Source organism: Homarus americanus, unplaced genomic scaffold (assembly GCF_018991925.1).
Source record: "Homarus americanus isolate GMGI-L3 unplaced genomic scaffold, GMGI_Hamer_2.0 scaffold46583, whole genome shotgun sequence".
NCBI lineage: Eukaryota > Metazoa > Arthropoda > Malacostraca > Decapoda > Nephropidae > Homarus > Homarus americanus.
This window is the reverse complement of record NW_024731675.1, coordinates 232,139-254,267: the sequence shown is the minus strand read 5'-3', so window position 1 is coordinate 254,267 and position 22,129 is coordinate 232,139. Positions and strand designations below refer to the sequence as shown.

General features: G+C 41.2%; 2 protein-coding genes across 2 annotated transcripts in view; both read left to right on the top strand.

The window, feature by feature from the left end:
* Positions 1-2,399: 2,399 nt before the first annotated feature.
* On the top strand, positions 2,400-2,954 carry LOC121867640 (gastrula zinc finger protein XlCGF8.2DB-like). Its single transcript, XM_042367656.1, has one exon. It carries the CDS (start codon positions 2,400-2,402, stop codon positions 2,952-2,954), a length of 555 nt encoding a protein of 184 aa, XP_042223590.1.
* Positions 2,955-9,734: 6,780 nt separating this feature from the next.
* The window catches only part of LOC121867639 (protein furry-like), a 36,323-nt gene continuing 23,928 nt past the window's right edge, over positions 9,735-22,129 (top strand). The window contains exons 1-8 of the mRNA XM_042367655.1: positions 9,735-9,794; positions 16,421-16,588; positions 17,008-17,228; positions 17,598-17,791; positions 17,897-18,079; positions 19,776-19,983; positions 20,699-20,836; positions 21,733-21,967. Of these exons, the coding sequence (XP_042223589.1) occupies positions 16,489-16,588; positions 17,008-17,228; positions 17,598-17,791; positions 17,897-18,079; positions 19,776-19,983; positions 20,699-20,836; positions 21,733-21,967 (1,279 nt within the window). The 5' untranslated portion in view covers positions 9,735-9,794; positions 16,421-16,488. The remainder of the gene's footprint in view (positions 9,795-16,420; positions 16,589-17,007; positions 17,229-17,597; positions 17,792-17,896; positions 18,080-19,775; positions 19,984-20,698; positions 20,837-21,732; positions 21,968-22,129) is intronic.

The following is a 22,129-nucleotide window of genomic DNA, read 5'->3' as shown; positions in this document are numbered from 1 at the left end:
TTAAAAAAAAATAACCTACCTAAACCTGATTTAATTTGGTCATGTTTAAGGACATTTCGATTAAACACAAGTTATTTCTTCATTACATTCCTAATTGTTTTATCTATTTAGTTAATCTTATTTGCATATTTAAGTTGTTTGTAACCCTCACTTCCTCTTATCTTATCATCTATCATTTATTTGTAGTTATTTTATTGGTTTTCCGTTTAGTTTCATATATTCTATCTAATCCCTGCCCCTGGTTTGAGCTTCCCTGAACACCATTTAATTTTGTCCATTTTTTTTGACTTAGAACATTTTACCATAGTTACCCAAGCAGGCTAAAGGTTTTCTATGACGTCACAGCCAAGGAGATGATAATGGTGTTAGAGGAGAGTTACGTCACCTGTCTGTGTTCCTTGACTCTCTTGTCCGATTGTCCTGCCGCTGACTTAACGTTTGTTTATAATTAATATATCGCTTTTTGATGGAATAAAACATTATTTTATATAATAATAATAATCTTATTTACTGTATATAATATAGTTTAAATAGTTTTGAGTTGTTTAGTTATAAATAAAAAGTAAAATTAATGATATAACAGACAATGGCCCTGGCTTGGCTTGGCCGCCTGAGCGTCACAACAAACTGTATTGTTTACGACTCCTGGACCATTGGTGAGTTAATGTGTTGTATTGGTGGAGCAAACCAGGTGGTGTTGTTTAGTGATGGCCAGTGGCCTTATAGTGGCCAACCTGGCCTTATAGTGGCCACCCTGGCCTTAATATAGTGGCCACCCTGGCCTTAATATAGTGGCCAACCTGGCCTTAATATAGTGGCCACCCTGGCCTTAATATAGTGGCCAACCTGGCCTTAATATAGTGGCCACCCTGGCCTTATAGTGGCCAACCTGGCCTTAATATAGTGGCCACCCTGGCCTTAATATAGTGGCCACCCTGGCCCTCAGGCTACATCACATAAGGTAAACTTGCTGTTTTAACCAGTATGGCTCCTGAGGTGAGCAATGTGTTGTTCCTGTGGTTGTTGTTATCGTTTCTGTCATCCAGCTAATTTTAGTAGGTTAGGTTAGGTTAGGTGGATGACTGAAACAATAACTTTACCTTGTACACTTCAAACAAGTAGCTGACTAGAGGTTGAGGAATGAGTGTGATTTGGTTTATATCTTTTGGTTCACTGAAACACAAAGAGTGATCACTGATGGTTGAGTCGGTGTGAAGGACGAAGTTTATGAGTTATGTTAGTAGAACTTGATCAATGAACCATGATTCACTGTCAGAACTTGTGCTTCTCTGGGTTTGAAATGATTGCCTCCAGTAATTTGCCTACAATTGATGTTAGACTGATTGGACGGTAGTTAGAGGATAGTGATCTATCCCCCTTCTTGAAAATCGGTATTACATTCACTATCCTCCAGGATTCTGGTACTACACCCGTTTTTAAGGACATGTTAAACAACTTTGCTAAGGACATACTAAGCTCTTCCTTACATTCCTTTAATACTCTGGCAAATATCTCATCGGGACCTGGTGACTTATTAGGCTTTAGTTTGTCTATTTGCTTACTAACATCGTTACTAGTCACTACTATCTCGCTTAATTTATTTTCTTCACTATCTCTGTATAGAGTCGGTGCCTCGGGTAACATGTTTAAATTTTCGGTGGTGGTGAAAACTGTTGAAAAATATGTATTCAGATTATTGCTCATTTCTCCGTCATTATCAGTCAGCTCGCCGGTATCTGACTGTATTGGTCCAATCTTTTCTCGTGTTTTAGTTTGATACATTTGATAGAATCCCTTGGGGTTTGACTTCACCTCCCTTGCTACCTTCAGTTCATTATTTCTCTTTGGTTTTCTTATCTCGGCTGTAACCCTACTGGCCAAAACATTCTCTCCTCGACTTACGACGGGGTTCCGTCCCGACGACCAGGTCTTAAGTCGAAAAAGCGAAAATAATACATAGAAATTCTAAAATGGGTGTTTCTTTTTCTTCTCAGCACCACAAGAACTCTCACTTTAAGCTTGCCAGCCATTTTAAAGGGAATTACAAACGAAAATTTGTCAGTACACAGCACGATCACTAACGTCAGGACTCGAAAATACGTATTTTGAAAAATATTTTATACAACCACGGCTGTTGTATGTCGTATAGTTGACCCAAACTCTCGTGTAAGTCATGATCACCTTTAATTAAGCCTTTATAATTACATTTAGAATATTTTAATTTAGTACTGTACTGTACAGGACTGTTCTATACTGTACTGTCAACAGCAGAAGTTGGTCCAGGTCTTAACTTCTACTGTTGACTCTTCATGTGTTGACAATATTACCTAAGGCAAAATATATTGTTTCAGACACTGTGACGTCACATCCCAGGACCAAGTGTAACTAAGAGATTCACAATGTCAAGTAAAGAAGATGACATTAATTGTGATGAACGTGGGAAACATTTTACACAAAAGAGTTCTCTGAAGCAACACATTCTTGTGCATAATGGGATTAAAAACTTTAAATGTGAAGAATGTGGCAAAGATTTTACACAAAAGAGCCATCTGAAGCAACACATTCTTGTGCATAAAGGTATTAAAAATTTTAAATGTGATGAATGTGGTAAATATTTTACACAAAACAGCCATCTCAAGCGACACATTCTTGTGCACAAAGGTGTTAAAAATTTTAAATGTGATGAATGTGGGAAACAGTTTACTCTAAAGGGTAATCTGAAGCAACACAGCTTTACACACAAGGGTATTAAACAGTTTAAATGTGATGAATGTGGGAAACAGTTTACACAGAAGATTTCTCTGGAGAGACATATGCTTGTGCACAACAATATTAAAAACTTTAAGTGTGATGTGTGTGGCATGCTTTTTGCACTAAAGGGTAACCTTAAGATACACATATTTAGGCACCATGATCTAAACAGTGCCCGGACAGCAATTGGCTCAAAGCTGTGAAATTTGGGCCACAAAAAAATCATCCCTCAGAAAGCTGTTTTTTTTTTTTGAGGGAGTAAAGATTTTGACCAGACATACAACTTGTGGAGTGGCTGAGCAAAGGGTGTGATCTTAACCCCATCATTAGGTCGTGGGAGACGGACTATGACTCGGCCACCCCTCCAGCACACAAAGGATGAGCGGCGGCGTTTACGCAGAAATCGTCAACAAATTGTGTATAATACTGTGGCCTCCCTCCCAGACAGACTGCAAAAGGTAGTGATAAGAATGGTGGGGTGGACAAAGTGCTAATGCTGTAACTCATGAACAAGCACAAACAGTGATTTTTGTATTGAGTGGATGGGGGGAGATTGGCGTGTAATGCAACGAGTGTTTGAGAAAGAAGCCCCAGCTGTTGACTCCCTGGCGAGGGGATGTGGCTATACTGACGAGTCTTCTGGCACTATTACAGACACAAAACTAATATAAAATACTGTACTGAAAAACAAGGAATATTCCCACAAGTGTAGAGTTATGGCCTACACCCAAGTTAGAATATTCCCACAAGTGTAGAGTTATGGCCTACATGTTAAGTCAGTTGGCTGAAGCAAACTCACAACTGCCTGTACCATAAACCATGCCATCTGCCTTATTTAACAACTGTACTACTGTACTTCAAACAACATTTGTATACTGTACAGTGTTGATGAAAAATGAAGCTAAAACCATTAAGGAAAAGCTAAATGAACTTTTAAAAAATCACCATTGTACACAGACTGCTGCTTGGTTGCCACAGCACTCCATAAACCTGGAACTATAGTACAGTATAGTACAGTATCAGTACAGTACAGTACTATACTGTACTGTATGTATGGTAGATTACCTGCACTTAACAGGTCACTAGTCCTGGTACACTGATGACAGGCGGTCGAGTGAGGTGTTTTACCACTCAGCAGGATTATGTATGGGTTGTTAGTGAACCAGTTGGTGTTGACACTAATTGATGTGATTCAGTCTAATGTGGCATCTGGTGAGAAAAGGCGGGGGGGAGGGGAGTTGTTTGAGCCAACTCCTGAACCTGGCACCAGTGTCCATCATGTATTGTACTGTATATAGAAGTATGATTTGTCCTTCCATCACGGGGTTTGGGTCTTTCCCCGACAATTGTGACTCTTACTCGTCTGAAGGAAATTATTCGCCGACTCGGTCATTAACGAGCGATAATATTTCAACGGCTTCGACTCTGGCTGCTGAACTCTTGTAAATACTTTGTCATATTGGCTCATGAACTTGTAACTTATTCACTGTGTTGGTGTAAACTTGTGACTGAACCACAATAAGAATATATTTATTACAGGCCAGGTATTTCACAGCCCCTGTATAATTATTGTAATAAGTTTTGTTGGTAATAGCTGTACAGTACATATGTTGTCAAGTATGAAACTAACTATGTACAGTACACCATTTTCCAAGACACACTATGTTATATTATGGGTAGAAATGGTCTGTTGTTCAGCTCATTGTAAGGGTCTGTTGTTCAGCTCATTGTATGGGTCTGTTGTTCAGCTCATTGTAAGGGTCTGTTGTTCAGCTCATTGTAAGGGTCTGTTGTTCAGCTCATTGTAAAGGTCTGTTGTTCAGCTCATTGTGAGGGTCTGTTGTTCAGCTCATTGTAAGGTCTGTTGTTCAGCTCATTGTGAGGGTCTGTTGTTCAGCTCATTGTAAGTCTCGTTGTTCAGCTCATTGTAAGGTCTGTTGTTCGCTCATTGGTCTGTTCCTGGCCAGAACCAGACGTGTGACGTTCGTAGGCGGGTATTATGATTTTCTCGGCTCGGCTAATACCCGTTACACGACTGCCCGTCTTTCTAGGGAGAGGGAAAATGTCTTCCCTCTAGGATAAAACTTGGAAGATTCAAATTGGATGTAATTGAAATATTGTTTATTGTAGCGTGAAATATGTATTGCGTCAGATGCGTCGGTTCCGGCCTCAGGTGTTGCGGCCTCAAGTCATCACAATAAACAAGAGTTATAACATTGATTATGTTCAAGTCGATCACATCCTAAACATGAAGATATTTGATGTAAGTATCTTGTGGTGAAGACTTGAAGGGAAATGTACACCAGCTCACTGCCTCACCTCACACACTTTTGTAAATAATGTCAGGTCAAAATAAAAGATGTCATCTCCTCAGACTCTATTATTTCCAACACAAAAACTCTTCACCATAACTTTGGACTTTGAACTTTTTTTTCAACTTGGTCAAATTTAGAAGAAGTGATCGCTGGAGATGGTCCGGCCCTCCACTGTACTGCTGGCCAGACTGAACCTTACCTGTGTCTCCTTGTTAACTTGTTGTACCTGGGCTGGCCGGGTGGTGATTGTACACACTATATACCTACACTGTCTAGGTACACACTATATACCTACACTGTCTAGGTACACACTATATACCTACACTGTCTAGGTACACACTATACCTACACTGTCTAGGCACACACTATACCCTACACTGTCCAGGCACACACTATATACCCACACTGTCCAGGTACACTATACCCACACTGTCTAGAGCACACTATACCTACACTGTCTAGGCACACTATACCTACACTGTCTAGGTACACACTATATACCCACACTGTCTAGGTACACACTATATCCCACACTGTCTAGGTACACTATACCACACCGTCTGGGCACTATATACCCACACTGTCCAGGTACTATATACCCACTCTAATTTAGCTATATACCCACATCCAGGTACACACTATACCTACACTGTCAGGTACACACTATCCTCACACTGTCCAGGTACACACTATACCCACACTATCTAAACACTATATACTCACACTGTCTAGGTACACACTATATACCTACACTGTCTAGGTACACACTATACCTACACTGTCAGGTACACTATACCTACACTGGGGTACACTATACCCACACTGTCAGGTACACTATACCACTGTCCAGAACACACTATATACCTGTCCAGGTACACACCATACCCACACTGTCAGGTACACTATACCTACACTGTCTAGGCACACTATACCCACACTGTCCAGGCACACACCACTGTCCAGGTACACACTATATACCTACACTGTCAGGCACACACTATACCCACACTGTCCAGGTCACACACTATACCCACACTGTCTAGGTACACACTATACCCACACTGTCCAGGTACACACTATATACCTACACTGTCCAGGCACACACTATATACCTCACACTGTCCAGGTACACACTATACCCACACTGTCCAGGTACACACTATATACCTACACTGTCTAGGTACACATATACCCACACTGTCTAGGTACACTATACCTCACTGTCTAGGTACACACTATACCTACACTGTCTGAGGTACACACTATATACCTACACTGTCTGGGTACACACTATATACCTACACTGTCTAGGTACACACTATATACCCACACTGTCTAGGTACACACTATACCACTGTCTGGGTACACACTATACCCACACTGTCTAGGTACACACTATATACCCACACTGTCTAGAGTACACTATATACCTACACTGTCTGGGGTACACTATATACCCACTGTCTGGTACACTATACCCACACTGTCTAGGTACACACTATACCTACATTGTACAGTACACTATACCTACACTGTCTAGGTACACACTATACCCACACTGTCTAGTACACACTATACCTACACTGTCCAGGTACACACTATACCTACACTGTCTAGTACACACTATATACCACACTGTCTAGGTACACACTATATACCTACACTGTCTAGGTACACTCACCTACACTGTCTGGGTACACTATACCCACACTGTCTAGGTACACACTATACCTACACTGTCTAGGTACACACTATACTCCACACTGTCTAGGTACACACTATACCTACACTGTCCAGGTACACACTATATACCCACACTGTCTGGGTACACACTATACCTACACTGTCTAGGTACACACTCCTACACTGTCCAGGCACACTATACCTACACTGTCTAGGCACACACTATATACCTACACTGTCTAGGTACACACTATACCTCACACTGTCTAGGTACACACTATACCCACACTGTCTAGGTACACACTATACCTACACTGTCTAGGTACACACTATATACCACTGTCTCACACACTATATACCTACACTGTCTAGGTACACACTATACCCTACACTGTCTAGGTACACACTATACACACTGTCTAGGTACACACACCCACACTGTCTGGGTACACTATACCTACACTGTCTGAGTACACTATATACCTACACTGTCTAGGTACACACTATATACCCACACTGTCTAGGTACACACTATACCTACACTGTCTAGTGCACACTATACCTACACTGTCTAGGTACACACTATACCCACACTGTCTAGGTACACACTATACCCACACTGTCCAGGTACACTATACACTGTCCAGGTACACACATATACCCACACTGTCTGGCACATATACCCACACTGTCTGCACACACTATATACCCACACTGTCTAGGTACACACTATACCTACACTGTCTAGGTACACACTATACCTACACTGTCTAGGTACACTATACCCACACTGTCTGAGGTACACTATACCTACACTGTCCAGGCACACACTATACCCACACTGTCTAGGTACACTATACCCACACTGTCTGTACACACTATATACCCACACTGTCCAGGTACATACTATATACCTACACTGTCTGGCACACACTATACCCACACTGTCCAGGTACATACTACCATACCACTGTCTAGGTACACACTATATACCTACACTGTCTAGGTACACACTATATACCTACACTGTCCAGGTACACACTATACCTACACTGTCTAGGTACACACTATACCTACACTGTCTAGGTACACACTATATACCTACACTGTCTAGGTACACACTATACCTACACTGTCCAGGTACACACTATACCTACACTGTCTAGGTACACACTATACCTACACTGTCCAGGTACACACTATACCTACACTGTCTAGGTACACAATGTTCCCACCTAACCTAACCTAACCCATCCTATTTAGTTATATATTAATAACATTTGAAGTTTAAATATAAATGATAATTATTTCGTTGATATTTTTCTTGGTGTTACTTGAAGATGATGTTATAACTGGCAGCTGTTTGTCGTTTGTCAGTAGAGAGATGATAAAGGAGACCAGTCGGTGGTTAAAGAGACGGAAATAAACAACTTGATGACATGGTTGTTGTGTTTACTTTACAAGTTGGCTTATGTTAAACAAGTTCCACGAACATGTATAGTAATTTATCATTATTATCTTAAAACATATAATGAGATATGTAATGACCTATAATAACATAATTTATATTTATTAGGTATTTTTGGAAAGTTTATAATATATATATAGTTATTTTTTGCAACTGAAAAAATCAATATATTATAAGTTATTGTCGTGGTAATCTTGTAACATCAAATATACTGTAATGGACGATTATTTTCCTCTAGGTTTCTGAAATGCGAAAAGTAGCATAAAGACCAAAACCAATTGGAAAAACCTGAAATTTTAACAAATAACTATTATTTAATGAAAAGTTTTAAGTATAGTTATGCAATTTGAAACGTAAAATCAAAGTAATATATTATTTTTTGGACGTTTAAGGTAAAACAATTTTAAATTTACATATAAACAGTAGATCATATATTATGCTATTTACTCACCTACCTATTGTGTTTTATCCAGTGAAGGTGGTTTAGGATAATAAAATAATCATTATAATTTCATCTATAATCTCTAAATCACATTAAATCAATTGAATATAGAAGTTATATAGAGATTTATAATAGTTTAAGAAGTGTGTAAGGTTTTCGCACTTCAGAAGGAGTTTGTTGTGAGGGAGTTGTTGAGGTAATGTCAGATTTTTCTTCCCATTTAAACCTTTAATTTATCTCTATATGATCCTATACAACTTTTATCTTATATTATAAACCTTTTTTAAGATAAGAGAAGCTGTGTTTGTGTTGTGATGGAGTTATTAGGGTAATGTAATGATCATATGGTTGTTGTTGTTATTTCACGTTATGTTATGTGTTTTATTCATTATTTTATATTATTAATGTTTTTGGGGTAATGTGTGGGGGAACTACTGCCACCACCACCAGGAGGAGGAGTTGGTTCATTTGTTCCCACATCTTGTTAAAGTGGAAGAGGCGGCGTATAATAGAACCTAACCTAATGTAACCTAACCTAACCTGACCTGACCTAACCAAAGAAACCTAACCTGACCTGACCAAAGAAACCTAACCTGACCTAACCTGACCAAAGAAACCTAACCTGACCTAACCTGACCAAAGAAACCTAACCCAATATCCTAGCCCCACGTACTCCCCCCATATATTAAGAAATTCTGTTTATTATAATTAGGAGGAAAATAATAATTGGGATATTGGGTTAAACTAGCTCTATGGTTAGGTTAGGTCAGTTTTAATTGGTTCCACACATTCTTATTTCCATATTTGTGTTCAGTACAATGGAAATATTATCTCCATAAGTTATTTCTGGTACTAACCGTCTCCTTCACCTTTGCCATTTATCATATTGTAGTCATTTATCGGAAATTAATTTGTTTACCTTTTTTCCGATCCGCTCGCAGTTGACATGTGAAATATGGACGACCCGGACGACCTCGTTGATAGCTGGCTTGGCGAGGCTGTAGCGAGGTGATCGTTAACCTCCCAGCTCGCCCGCCGCCCTAGCCACTTCCGCACAGCTCCTCAGCCTCACAAGCTACCATAGCTTCTACTGCCTCCTGACCTCTACCGTTATAGACCCCACCTCCTCCCCCAGGTCAGTTGTGTGTGGGGGAGATGGGGGGGGTTATTCTCCGATGTTGAACAGGGGCTGGTGTTGAACAGGCACTGGTGTTGAACAGGCTCTGGTGTTGAACAGGCTCTGGTGTTGAACAGGCTCTGATATTGAACAGAAAAAGAACATTGTGTATACAGAAGAGCACCAATACACCTTGTAACAATCGCTATGATCGTCCATTGATATTTTCTCTCCTCACATCACAGAGAGTTACCATAGCAGGCTGGTCTATCACTGTACACTGGTCCTCACTGTTGGCTTGATATATGTACCTGTTTATTACTGAGAGAGAGAGAGAGAGAGTGAAAGAGAGAGAATGAGAGATGTGTGTGTGAAAGAGAGAGAGATTGAGAGTGAAAGAGATACAATAAGAGTGAAAAAGAGTGAGTGAAAGAGAGAGACAGAGAGAGAGAGGCCAGGTGAACTAGACTGTAGCCTGGCTCATACTAACATATAAGGCTTCATTTTGAGACCATCACACACACACACACACACACACACACACACACACACACACACACACACACACACACACACACACACACACACACACACACACACACACACACACACACACACCTGCCCTACTTACTGCCTCATATAATTACCTTAAGAGATTAGCTTACACAGAGTTGCAGTTCTTCCTGTTGGCTTCCTTAAAAGGTTTATGTTACTGAAGTGGTTATAGAATTCCCTTTACTGGTGAGGCAAGCTGTGAAAACTTACCTAAAAGAACATACATTTGATTTCCTGTGTTTAAATCCATACACTGGTGATGGAGGGTGATTTAAACCTTATGTTAGTTGTGTGTAAGGGTTGAAATGACTTGCTATTCTCAGTCAGAGTTTGTGGTAAGGCAGCAGGAGTGTGGTAGTGGACAGGAGCTCTTACTAGTGTGGCTGTGTGGGTGAGTGAGTGAGTGTACTGTGTTTTAGTCTGTCTAACACACACACACACTGAAAACTGAAATATAATAACCAAGTATTATATATATTGAAGAGCCCGTTATTGACTGCCCAGGTAACGTAAGGGAACATTTACCTGATCAAGATATAACAAATTATATAAAGGTCTTAGAGTGAAGTCTTATACACAGGCCAGAAACCTCAGGCAGGATGAAACTAAATGTGTTCAATCTGCATTACTGAACCGGATGATTATCTCACCGTCGTATAATCTGACTCGGTGAAGAGTTTACCGCCCGAGTTAATAAACATGAAGAGGACAGCGCTCCCCGCTAATCTCCGACGGCCGCTGATCATGCCGCGGGCTATCAAAACAATAACAACAACAACAACAACAATTCGCCGGGGACAGCAGAGGACACAGTTTCGCTCTGCGTATCGGCTGCATGTTGGGATGCACCAGACCATCGAGCTGACTCTCCAGAATCCTCCGGCTTCTCCTATAAGGTTCATACAGTACTTGGGTGATGTTTCGTTCGACTGACTGGTTTGTATAATGATGGTGTCTTGGCTTAGCTGTGTCTGTATGAGTGTGTGTACATGGGTGGGGGTGAAGGGTGTTGGTTTGTTTACACAGGAGGTAAAAGTTGGTTTATTTTTTTTACACAGGAGGTAAAAGTTGGTTTATTTTTTTTACACAGGAGGTAAAAGTTGGTTTATTTTTTTGGCACAGAGAGTAAAAGTTTATCCATTTTTATTTTGCATGCTTTATGGACACGACCACGAACGTACCCCAGTCACAGACGCAGGGACGACAAGGACAGTAAAGAACCTCACGCACAAATACCCAACAATTCTTCCACTTCTTCTCTCCATTCAAGTGGGGAAGGCTCCTCACTCCACTCCCCTATACTCTCCCCGAGCCTAGGCCGCAGAATTGTGGCTCCGGGCGTTGCCGTCTTCAAAAAGTTACTTCTCGATCGCCTCATTTCGTCCAAGCAAGGTATTGATTGGCCGGGTAGCTAGAGTAGTTTGTCGTGCTGGTATGGTCTGTCCCTGATTGGCTGGGTAGCTCGAGTAGTTTGTCGTGCTGGTATGGTCTGTCCCTGATTGGCCGGGTAGCTGCGGTAGTGTGTCGTTGCTGGTGTGGTCTCTCCCTGAGTGGCCGGGTAGCTGCGGTAGTGTGTCGTTGCTGGTGTGGTCTGTCCCTGATTGGCCGGGTAGCTGCGGTAGTGTGTCGTTGCTGGTGTGGTCGCTGACTGATCTGGTAGCTGTGACAATCAGTAGTGCCATAATTATCTCCCTTAACACACGTCTTATTAACAAATATTCCATAATATAAATATCAGAGTTGTATATATATATGGAGAGTACATATATACATTCTCCACGATGAGATGTATATATATTTGTATTTATTTTAATGTTTATAGTGCGGTAATGTTTGTCCGATTGTACTAGATGACGGTAACTGTATTTTGAAAGTAACTCGATATTTTTAGAATTCTATTAACTGCTTGGGGGGGTTACAGTGAAAACGCTATTTAATGAATTGAGAGGAAAGTCCATTATATCAAGGGTCCATAAGATGTGAAACCTCCATCTAATTGAGTATATGGAGAGAGAAGTACGTTATATGGGGGTTTCACTGTATACGTGTCGAGTAGTCTTGTCTCCCAATCCTCGCGTCCGATGGTGCAGTTTACGTAGTTGCCGACGGTTAGTGAAAGTTACGGCAGAAATGTTACCGTGTTGTTGTGATGGACTTGTATCTTGTGACGATTACCTGACGCAGTTTATTTTATCTGAGGATTAATTAAACACACCTTGATGTTACCTGGGAAGGGGGGGGGGTTTAGATTGGTTTGGTTAGGTTAGGATGGGATGTTAGTTTAGGTTGGGTTTGGTTAAGTTTGGTTAAGTTATGATAAGTTATGTTAGAATTTAGGTTTGGTTAGTATAAGTTAAGTTAGAAGTTAAGTTTGGTTAGGTTCGATTATGTTAAGTTAGGTTATATTAGGGTAAGTTAGGTTATGTTAGGATGAGTTAAGTTAGTTTGGTTAATCAGCAGGTTAGGTTTAGATATGTTAGGGTGAGTTAAGTTCCTAGGTTGTGGTGGTTAGGTTAGAGTAATTTAGGTTACGCTTGGGTGAGTGAGGTTGCTTGGTTAGGTTAGGTTATGATTAGGTCAGTTTAGGTTAGATTAGCTTAGGTTAGATAAGGTTGAGTTAGGTTGGGTTGGTTAATAATCAGGTTAGGTTAGTTTAGGTTAGATTAGCTTAGGTTAGGTGAGGTTGGTTAATCATCAGGTGACTCAACTATTGTTATCCTTTGTGTTACCTCTGTCATATCTCTTTTATCTTCAGTTGTAAGTTATCAGGTGAGAGATAGCGGGTGATAAGCCAGACTCAAGTTGTTTGAACGTGCATTGGTGGTAGTCGTTGTTTTTATGAGCGCTCCATGGACCTCATAGATGTTTTTCTGTGCGTACTGCAGCGTATCGACGGTGTATTTATATTCTCGATGTCGTGTTTGAAGAGAAATAGATTGTTTTAGTCTCGTTTGGTAAGTTTTAACCCCTTTTGTATGGGGTTCTGTCTGCTGAATAAAATCATCTGGCGTCGGTCAAATAAGACATCGAAAGTGATGTCTCCAAGGTGAAAGAAATTAACACTGATACGACTTAACACTGAGGAAATCCAGCCACTGGTGATGTGTGTGGTGACAATATTGACAATTTTATCTGGAGAAGTGTGAAGCGGTTGTGTTTCTAAAAGACGTTATCGGGCCGCAATGTTTCGTCAGACATATAACATCGCTTCGAGTCCCATTCGGAAGATGACGACCGCCGTATACCGCATCATAAATTCCAGCGATGCTTATGTACACGAGCCTTGCGGTAAGTTGTTATGGTCTGTCGGTCTCGCGTCCCTTAATGCCTTGTCTGTGTCTAGAGAGTCGTGGGTAGGTCTTGGTTTAGGGTAGGGTTAAGCTGCTGATGATCCGTCCGTAAAAAAATGAAAATCTGCGGACTACTCTACCGTCTTTTTCATTGAGGACGATGTTCAATTGTATTCTGTGTTTAACGTCATGACCTTACTCAGTAGATCAAAATAAAACATCTGGTCCTGCCACATATTTTGGTCCATGTGTCCTTCAGTTATCTCCATATTGCTTCAGTTATCTCCATATTGCTTCAGTTATCTCCATATTGCTTCAGTTATCTCCATATTTAACTGGTGTATCTCCATGTCAGTAACTAAGTTATCTCCCATGTGTTACTTCGATTATCTCCATATTGCTTCAGTTATCTCCATGTGTGCTTCAGTTATCTCCATGTGTGCTTCAGTTATCTCCATGTGTGCTTCAGTTATCTCCATGTGTGCTTCAGTTATCTCCATGTGTGCTTCAGTTATCTCCATATTGCTTCAGTTATCTCCATATTGCTTCAGTTATCTCCATATTGTGATTATCTCCATATTACTTCGTTATCTCCATGTGTGTGCTTTATCTCTCCCTTAATAGCTGGGGTTATCTCATATTGCTTCAGTTATCTCCATATGCTTCCAGTTATCTCCATATTGCTTCAGTTATCTCCATATTGCTTCAGTTATCTCCATGTGTGCTTCAGTTATCTCCATATTGCTTCAGTTATCTCCATATTGCTTCAGTTATCTCCATGTGTGCTTCAGTTATCTCCATATTGCTTCAGTTATCTCCATGTGTGCTTCAGTTATCTCCATATTGCTTCAGTTATCTCCATGTGTGCTTCAGTTATCTCCATATTGCTTCAGTTATCTCCATGTTGCTTCAGTTATCTCCATGTGTGCTTCAGTTATCTCCATATTGCTTCAGTTATCTCCATATTGCTTCAGTTATCTCCATGTGTGCTTCAGTTATCTCCATATTGCTTCAGTTATCTCCATATTGCTTCAGTTATCTCCATGTGTGCTTCAGTTATCTCCATATTGCTTCAGTTATCTCCATATTGCTTCAGTTAACAAATTATATCATGTCAACTGTATTGTCACACGTTTGCTCAAGACAGTTCCCTCGAGCATATTAGAATGGGGTCTTGACATGTCTGGGAATGTTATTAAGTTGAAGTGCTTTTAGTGTCTACCTTAGTTAATATATTTAGTATTTACTGTATTTAGTTTGTTATTATTAGTATTATAACTTTATTGGTATCTTTGGGCAGCTGTCTGGATAACTACTATTGTCTACTTAAATTTTAATATCAATTGTATTTTTATTCCAGATGCTTCACTACTTTTATTAACTTTTTAAATGTACTTTGACTTTTAATTAACCAACATAAAGAATTAGTACAGTACTTTTAGTTGAGAAAGTATTTTTATCAGAGTAACTTAACCTCTACCCAAGTAAGTTTTCTATGTATAATGCACTTGGTCCACTCTCTCTTCCCCGCCCATCACAAAATATTAATCAGATTCTATGCACATATTGTATTGAATTTTATATCAATATAATAAACAATAAATAAAACCTCTCGAGCACCATTACATCAAATTGAGACATTTTACAACTAATAAATTGGGAATATCTCGTTTATTTTTGGAATGCGCCGCTTAATTCAAGTATATTTTTTCGTTACTCGACGAGATTTACTAAATGGTAAGAAAAACAATTCATAAAAAGGTGACGGTTTGATAACAAAAAATAACTCTCTTTTGTCTTTATTATTGAGGAAAGTCTTCAAGTGACCATTAAATATTAACTTTTTCTCTTCAATGGCCGCCACTGTCCAGCTAGGCTTCCTTTTCTTTGAGGTTATTCAGCCAAAAGACCATTTTATATGATAAACCCCTGCTATTTTTAGCGCTGTTTAGCGGTACTTGACAAACAACTATTTGTGCGGTAAAAGTTTGCTAGTTAAGCTTTGTGCATAACTTTTACATTTTACTACTAGCTAACTTTACTATTATGTCACTAGCATAAAAGTTTTGTGTATACCGGCCCCTGGTTCCCATTATACAACAATACTGCTTTCAAACTTTAACTTGGAGGAATCTATAAAAGCCGCCGTTCCTCTGGTCAGGTGTTTCTCCTGGCTCTGACATCAGTACACACAGAGGGACTCCTGCCTACTGTAACATGAAGATAATGTAATATTTCTTTCCCTAAAAACATAAATTATTGTCTGTTTCGCTGGCAAGTTCCATTCCTGCAGTCTTGATGCTAAAAGTTCCGCCCGCTGCTTTGACAGACAGAGATCACATACAAGATCATTAAGTTCACTTTGTTCTATAAGATGTGGGTCATTGGCAGTCAGTCCAGCCAATGAGAGGAGGATCAGTGGAGGATTCTGGGATTTCTTCTTCCTCAGTTTCCTCATCCAAAGTTGAGAGCTCTTCCAAATTAGCCTGTGGTGTAGGTGTAGGGAGGCCTTATTGCCGAAGGTATATTTGGATACTCAATATGGTGAATTAACACAGCCTCGGCGATGTATTCTCTCCATTCTCCTTTTGCGTGTTGCTAACCTTGCATTTAATATATCCCGACCAACACAAGTATGTATCTTATATTCCTGCACTACATTATACTATACACCATAAAAATGTTAATTAACTTACATTTATTATTGCCGTATTTGAAATCTGCTCCAAATTAATAAAATGCAGCGTATATGATCCACGTTACCGAACCCTCGTCAACTTGGTGTAAATGGTTCCGCAGATGGGGAGGAGGTGGGGGAACGCGGGCCGGGAGATGGTCGAGAGGCCGGACAGGACGAGATACTGGAGATGAACAGCGACGACGAAAATGACCAGTTGTCGTCCACGCATGACACCGGCACTAACTCGGCTGAACCTTTATCTGATAGGTCACACACTGTTGTCTCTGGTGAGTGTAGTAGTGGGGTAGTTAGGGTGAGGTTAGGTTAGGGTAGACTAGATTAAGTTAAACTAGATTAGGTTAAACTAGATTATGTTAGACAATATTAAGTTAGACAATATTAAGTTAGACTAGATTAAGTTAAACTACATTACGTTAGACAATATTAAGTTAGACTAGATTAAGTTAGACTAGATTAAGTTAGACTTGATTATGTGAGATTAAAGTAAACTAAACTAGATTAAGTTAGACTAGATTAAGTTAGACTTGATTACGTGAGATTAAAGTAAACTAAACTAGATTAAGTTAGACTAGATTAAGTTAGACTTGATTAGGTAAGACTATATTAGGTAAGACTAGATAAGGTTAGACTAGATTAAACTAAACTAGATTAAGTTAGACTAGTTTTGATATTTCTCCCCCCACAGACTCCAGCACGGAAAACAGCGTTGGTGGAGGAGGCGGGAGCACTGGCAGCCAGGGATCGACTCTGTTACCCTGGGGCGCCCGGAAGGAGAGGGCCCAGTTCCCCGCCACGGTCCACATCGACACTGACCTGCGCCCGGGAGAGTTCGTCATGCGTACGCTCTTTGCCGAGTACACGGTCATGGCCGAGAAGAAGATCGAGACAGTCATGCAGGAAGTTATAGTGAGTATTAGGGGCTATAGGGTCTTGTACTAGCTGTAATAGGGTCTTGTTCTAGCTGTAATAGGGTCTTGTTCTATAGGGTCTTGTACTAGCTGTAATAGGGTCTTGTACTAGCTGTAATAGGGTCTTGTTCTAGCTGTAATAGGGTCTTGTTCTATAGGGTCTTGTACTAGCTGTAATAGGGTCTTGTACTAGCTGTAATAGGGTCTTGTACTAGCTGTAATAGGGTCTTGTACTAGCTGTAATAGGGTGGTGTTAGTTGAATAGAATATTAAAATTTACGTCCCCATAGTGAAGGGTGTTAGAGTTGTAGATGTGTTAGGTCGTGGATGTGCTATTTCTAGTTTTGTCATCCTCTTTTCACACCAGGAACGTACCTTGTCGAAGAGCCTGCAGCGAGGCGAGGATTATACCTTCGATCAGCTGCTGCTCGCATTTGGCTGCGTGGCCGAACACTGCCTGCCGTCGCTCCTTCGTACACTCTTCGCGTGGTACGATCGTCAGGGAGTGGAATGGGGCGCGACCGACGCCAAGTTCAAACAAGATCCCAGTAAAAGCAAAGGGTAAATATGTATTAGAAACTGTCTATAGTTAACCTGAACTGACCTCACTCCGATAACAAACCGCCGTCATAACTACATCCTAACCAACAACCGCCTCATTACCAGAGTGGACGCAGGATCGAACATAGACCGGGAGACGATTCAGGAACGTCGGGATCTGGCGGTAGAGTTTATATTCTGCTTGGTGCTGATCGAGGTCCTGCGTCAACTGTCGGTTCACCCGGGGCACGACGACCTGGTGAAGCACATTGAGGACATTGCCTTCAAGCACTTTAAGTATAGAGAAGGGTGAGTTATAGGGTGACTGTCTGTGGTTTAAACTAACACACTTTGACGTTGGTGGGTTAAATTAGCACCTTGAGGACGGTGGTTTAAATTATCACCTTGAGGACGGTGGTTTAAACTACAGTATAACACCAAGAAGATGATGGTTTACGGTACAACAATTTGAGGATGATGGTTTAAACTATGACCCCTTGAAGGACGGTGGTTTAAACTATGACCCCTTGAAGGACAATGGTTTAAACTACAATCTACAGTGCAGTTAAACCATCATCCTCAAAGGGCTAATTAAACCTTATGTGTTATATCAGTAGTGTGTGGCAGGTGTGTGTGTGTGCGCGTGTGTGCGTGCGTGCGTGCATGCGTGCGTGTCATATCACGTAAAACTGTGGCATCAATTACACTTTATTGAAGGTTTTAAGGGACAAATAAATTAATGTATATATACTTGTATGGATGTAATAAATAATAATAATTAACGGTTTATTGAAAGAACATGACAGCCAGAAGGGTGACAATATACAGTTACATAATTGGTGATATGGGTCACTTGATTGACCAATAATATAAGTGATACAAATATAATAACTAGGTGGGGAGAAGGTCATACTACAGGCCAGTTCAACATAGTGACAGTACAAAAGGTAGTGGGGAGAAGGTCATACTACAGGCCAGTTCAACATAGTGACAGTACAAAAGGTAGTGGGGAGAAGGTCATACTACAGGCCAGTTCAACATAGTGACAGTACAAAAGGTAGTGGGGAGAAGGTCATACTACAGGCCAGTTCAACATAGTGACAGTACAAAAGGTAGTGGGGAGAAGGTCATACTACAGGCCAGTTCAACATAGTGACAGTACAAAAGGTAGTGGGGAGAAGGTCATACTACAGGCCAGTTCAACATAGTGACAGTACAAAAGGTAGTGGGGAGAAGGTCATACTACAGGCCAGTTCAACAAGTGACTGTACAAAAGGTAGTGGGAGAAGGTCATACTACAGGCCAGTTAGTGACTGTACAAAAGGTAGTGGGGAGAAGGTCATACTACAGGCCAGTTCAACATAGTGACTGTACAAAAGGTAGTGGGGAGAAGGTCATACTACAGGCCAGTTCAACATAGTGACTGTACAAAAGGTAGTGGGGAGAAGGTCACACTACAGGCCAGTTCAACATAGTGACAGTACAAAAGGTAGTGGGGAGAAGGTCATACTACAGGCCAGTTCAACATAGTGACAGTACAAAAGGTAGTGGGGAGAAGGTCATACTACAGGCCAGTTCAACATAGTGACAGTACAAAAGGTAGTGGGGAGAAGGTCATACTACAGGCCAGTTCAACATAGTGACAGTACAAAAGGTAGCGGGGAGAAGGTCATACTACAGGCCAGTTCAACATAGTGACTGTACAAAAGGTAAGATTGACTGGGAGTGATTACAAGTTATTGATAATTTTTACAATGGTTGGGACTGGGCTGTTCTTATATGTATAGTATGTATTTATGTATATATGTATGTATGTATGTATGTATGTGTGTGTGTGTGTGTGTGTATGTATAAATGGAATGGTATGTATATTTGTATGTATTTATATACCAAGATAAACATGGTTAACTGATATTGTACTCTAGGGGTAACTTTTTGTACTCAAGGGGGCTACCATCATCGTACTCAAGGGGTTAAGTATTAATTCAAAATGTCCGTGTCGCAGCGTCCAGAACAATCCCAACGGCGAGAACATCAACATCATCGCCGACCTGTACGCTGAGGTCGTTGGCGTCCTGGCCCAGTCGAGATTCCAGTCAGTGCGTCGACGCTTCATGGCCGAACTGAAGGAACTACGGTCGAGGGAAGCCTCGTCCGTCACAACACAGAGCATTACGTCTCTCCTGATGGGAATGAAGTTCTTTAGGGTCAAGGTTCGTTTGTGATTGATGTCTGTTCTGGGTCAAAGGTCAATGGTTAGGTTGGGTTGGGTTAAGTTAGGTTAGATTAGGTATGGGTTAGGTTAGGTTTAAAGATGTAGACTACATATACTGTATTACTCATTACAGATCTACAAATACAAAAACTACAGTAGTATAATATTAATTAAACAAATAATAATAATAATAATAATAATAATAATAATAATAATAATAATAATAATAATTATTATTAACTCCAGATCACCAGTAATTATTCACAATTATTTACTGTATAAAACAAAATAACTGATCTAACTAACTAAAACATGCTAGGTTAGGTCAGGTCAGGTCAGGTCAGGGTCAGTTTACATTTGTTATACAGTACCCATCCTGTTATTGCTTCTCTGGGGTCATATACTGTACACTCGTGGGTTAATAAGTTGTCTCCCTGGGGTGAAGCTCAGTCAGGGGGAATGGATCTCTGAACTGACTACAGCCTGACTTGTGCTGTTGTTTCAGTCTCATTAGGGGTTGATACTGCTTTAGTTTGGGACGGAACGAAAGCAGCGAACTGTAGAACCCCCACAACTGTACATTAACTACAGCTCCTTGACTTAATGATCCACTAAACAAATACCCCGATTCCCCCACCCCCCACCCCCCACCCCCCTTTCACCGCCAACCAGAGTACAATGTGGTAAATTTTGATCGAACTTTCGCCCGACAGATGGTGCCGATTGAGGAGTTCGAGGCGTCGTTCCAGTTCATGCAAGAGTGTGCGCAGTATTTCCTGGAGGTGCGGGACAAGGACATCAAACACGCCCTGGCTGGTCTCTTCGTGGAGATACTGGTTCCTGTGGCCGCGGTACGTAGGGTTTGTGTGGTGGCTCTTTCTAGTCCTTCCAGTCCTTCAACCTTCCAGTCCTTCAACCTTCCAGTCATTCCAATCCTTGCACCATCCAGTCCTTCAACCTTCTAGTATCTTCCAGTCATTCCAATCCTTGCACCATCCAGTTCTTCAACCTTCCAGTCCTTCCAGTCCTTCAACCTTCCAGTCCTTCCAGTCCTTCCAGTCCTTCAACCTTCCAATCTTCCAGTCCTTCCAACTTGCACCATCCAGTATCTTCCAGTCCTTCCAGTCCTTCAACCTTCCAGTATCTTCCAGTCATTCCAATCCTGCACCATCCAGCATCTTCCAGTCCTTCCAGTCCTTCAACCTTCCAGTATCTTCCAGTCATTCCAATCCTTGCACCATCCAGTATCTTCCAGTCCTTCCAGTCCTTCAACCTTCAGTATCTTCCAGTCATTCCAACCTTGTACCATCCAGTATCTTCCAGTCCTTCCAGTCCTTCAACCCAGTATCTTCCAGTCATTCCAATCCTTGCACCATCCAGTATCTTCCAGTCCTTCCAGTCCTTCAACCTTCCAGTATCTTCCAGTCCTTCCAATCCTTGCACCATCCAGCATCTTCCAGTCCTTCCAGTCCTTCAACCTTCCAGTATCTTCCAGTCATTCCAATCCTGCACCATCCAGTATCTTCCAGTCCTTCCAGTCCTTCAACCTTCTAGTATCTTCCAGTCATTCCAATCCTTGCACCATCCAGTTCTTCAACCTTCCAGTCCTTCCAGTCCTTCAACCTTCCAGTCCTTCCAGTCCTTCCAGTCCTTCAACCTTCCAGTATCTTCCAGTCCTTCCAGTCTCCCACTTCCTCTATCTCTCACTCCCCTGTGTCTAATTTACCACCATCTTGTCGTTCTACAGACGGTGAAGAACGAGGTCAACGTGCCGTGCCTAAAGTACTTCGTGGAGATGCTGTACTCGACCACCCTGGACATGGCCACTAAGAACAAGCACCGTCTGGCCATCTTCCCCCTGGTGACCTGTTTACTGTGTGTTTCCCAGAAGACTTTTTTCCTCAGTAATTGGCACTACTTCCTGGCCATGTGTCTGCAGCACCTCAAGAACCGCGACCCTAAGATGTCCCGCGTGGCTCTTGGTAGGTATCGGGGTGGTCAGGTCAGGTCAGGTCAGGTCAGGTTTACTTTACTTGTGGAGGAATGATGTCATGCTATCCGGCCAATCACAGTCTGGTTGATGGACTCTTTCCCAATTGTGTCGTTACTTTGGAAAATGATAATGATGATGATGATGATGATGA

Excerpts from the sequence above, each read along its gene's own strand:
- LOC121867640 (XM_042367656.1), top strand. The coding sequence starts at position 2,400 with ATGTCAAGTAAAGAAGATGACATTAATTGTGATGAACGTGGGAAACAT.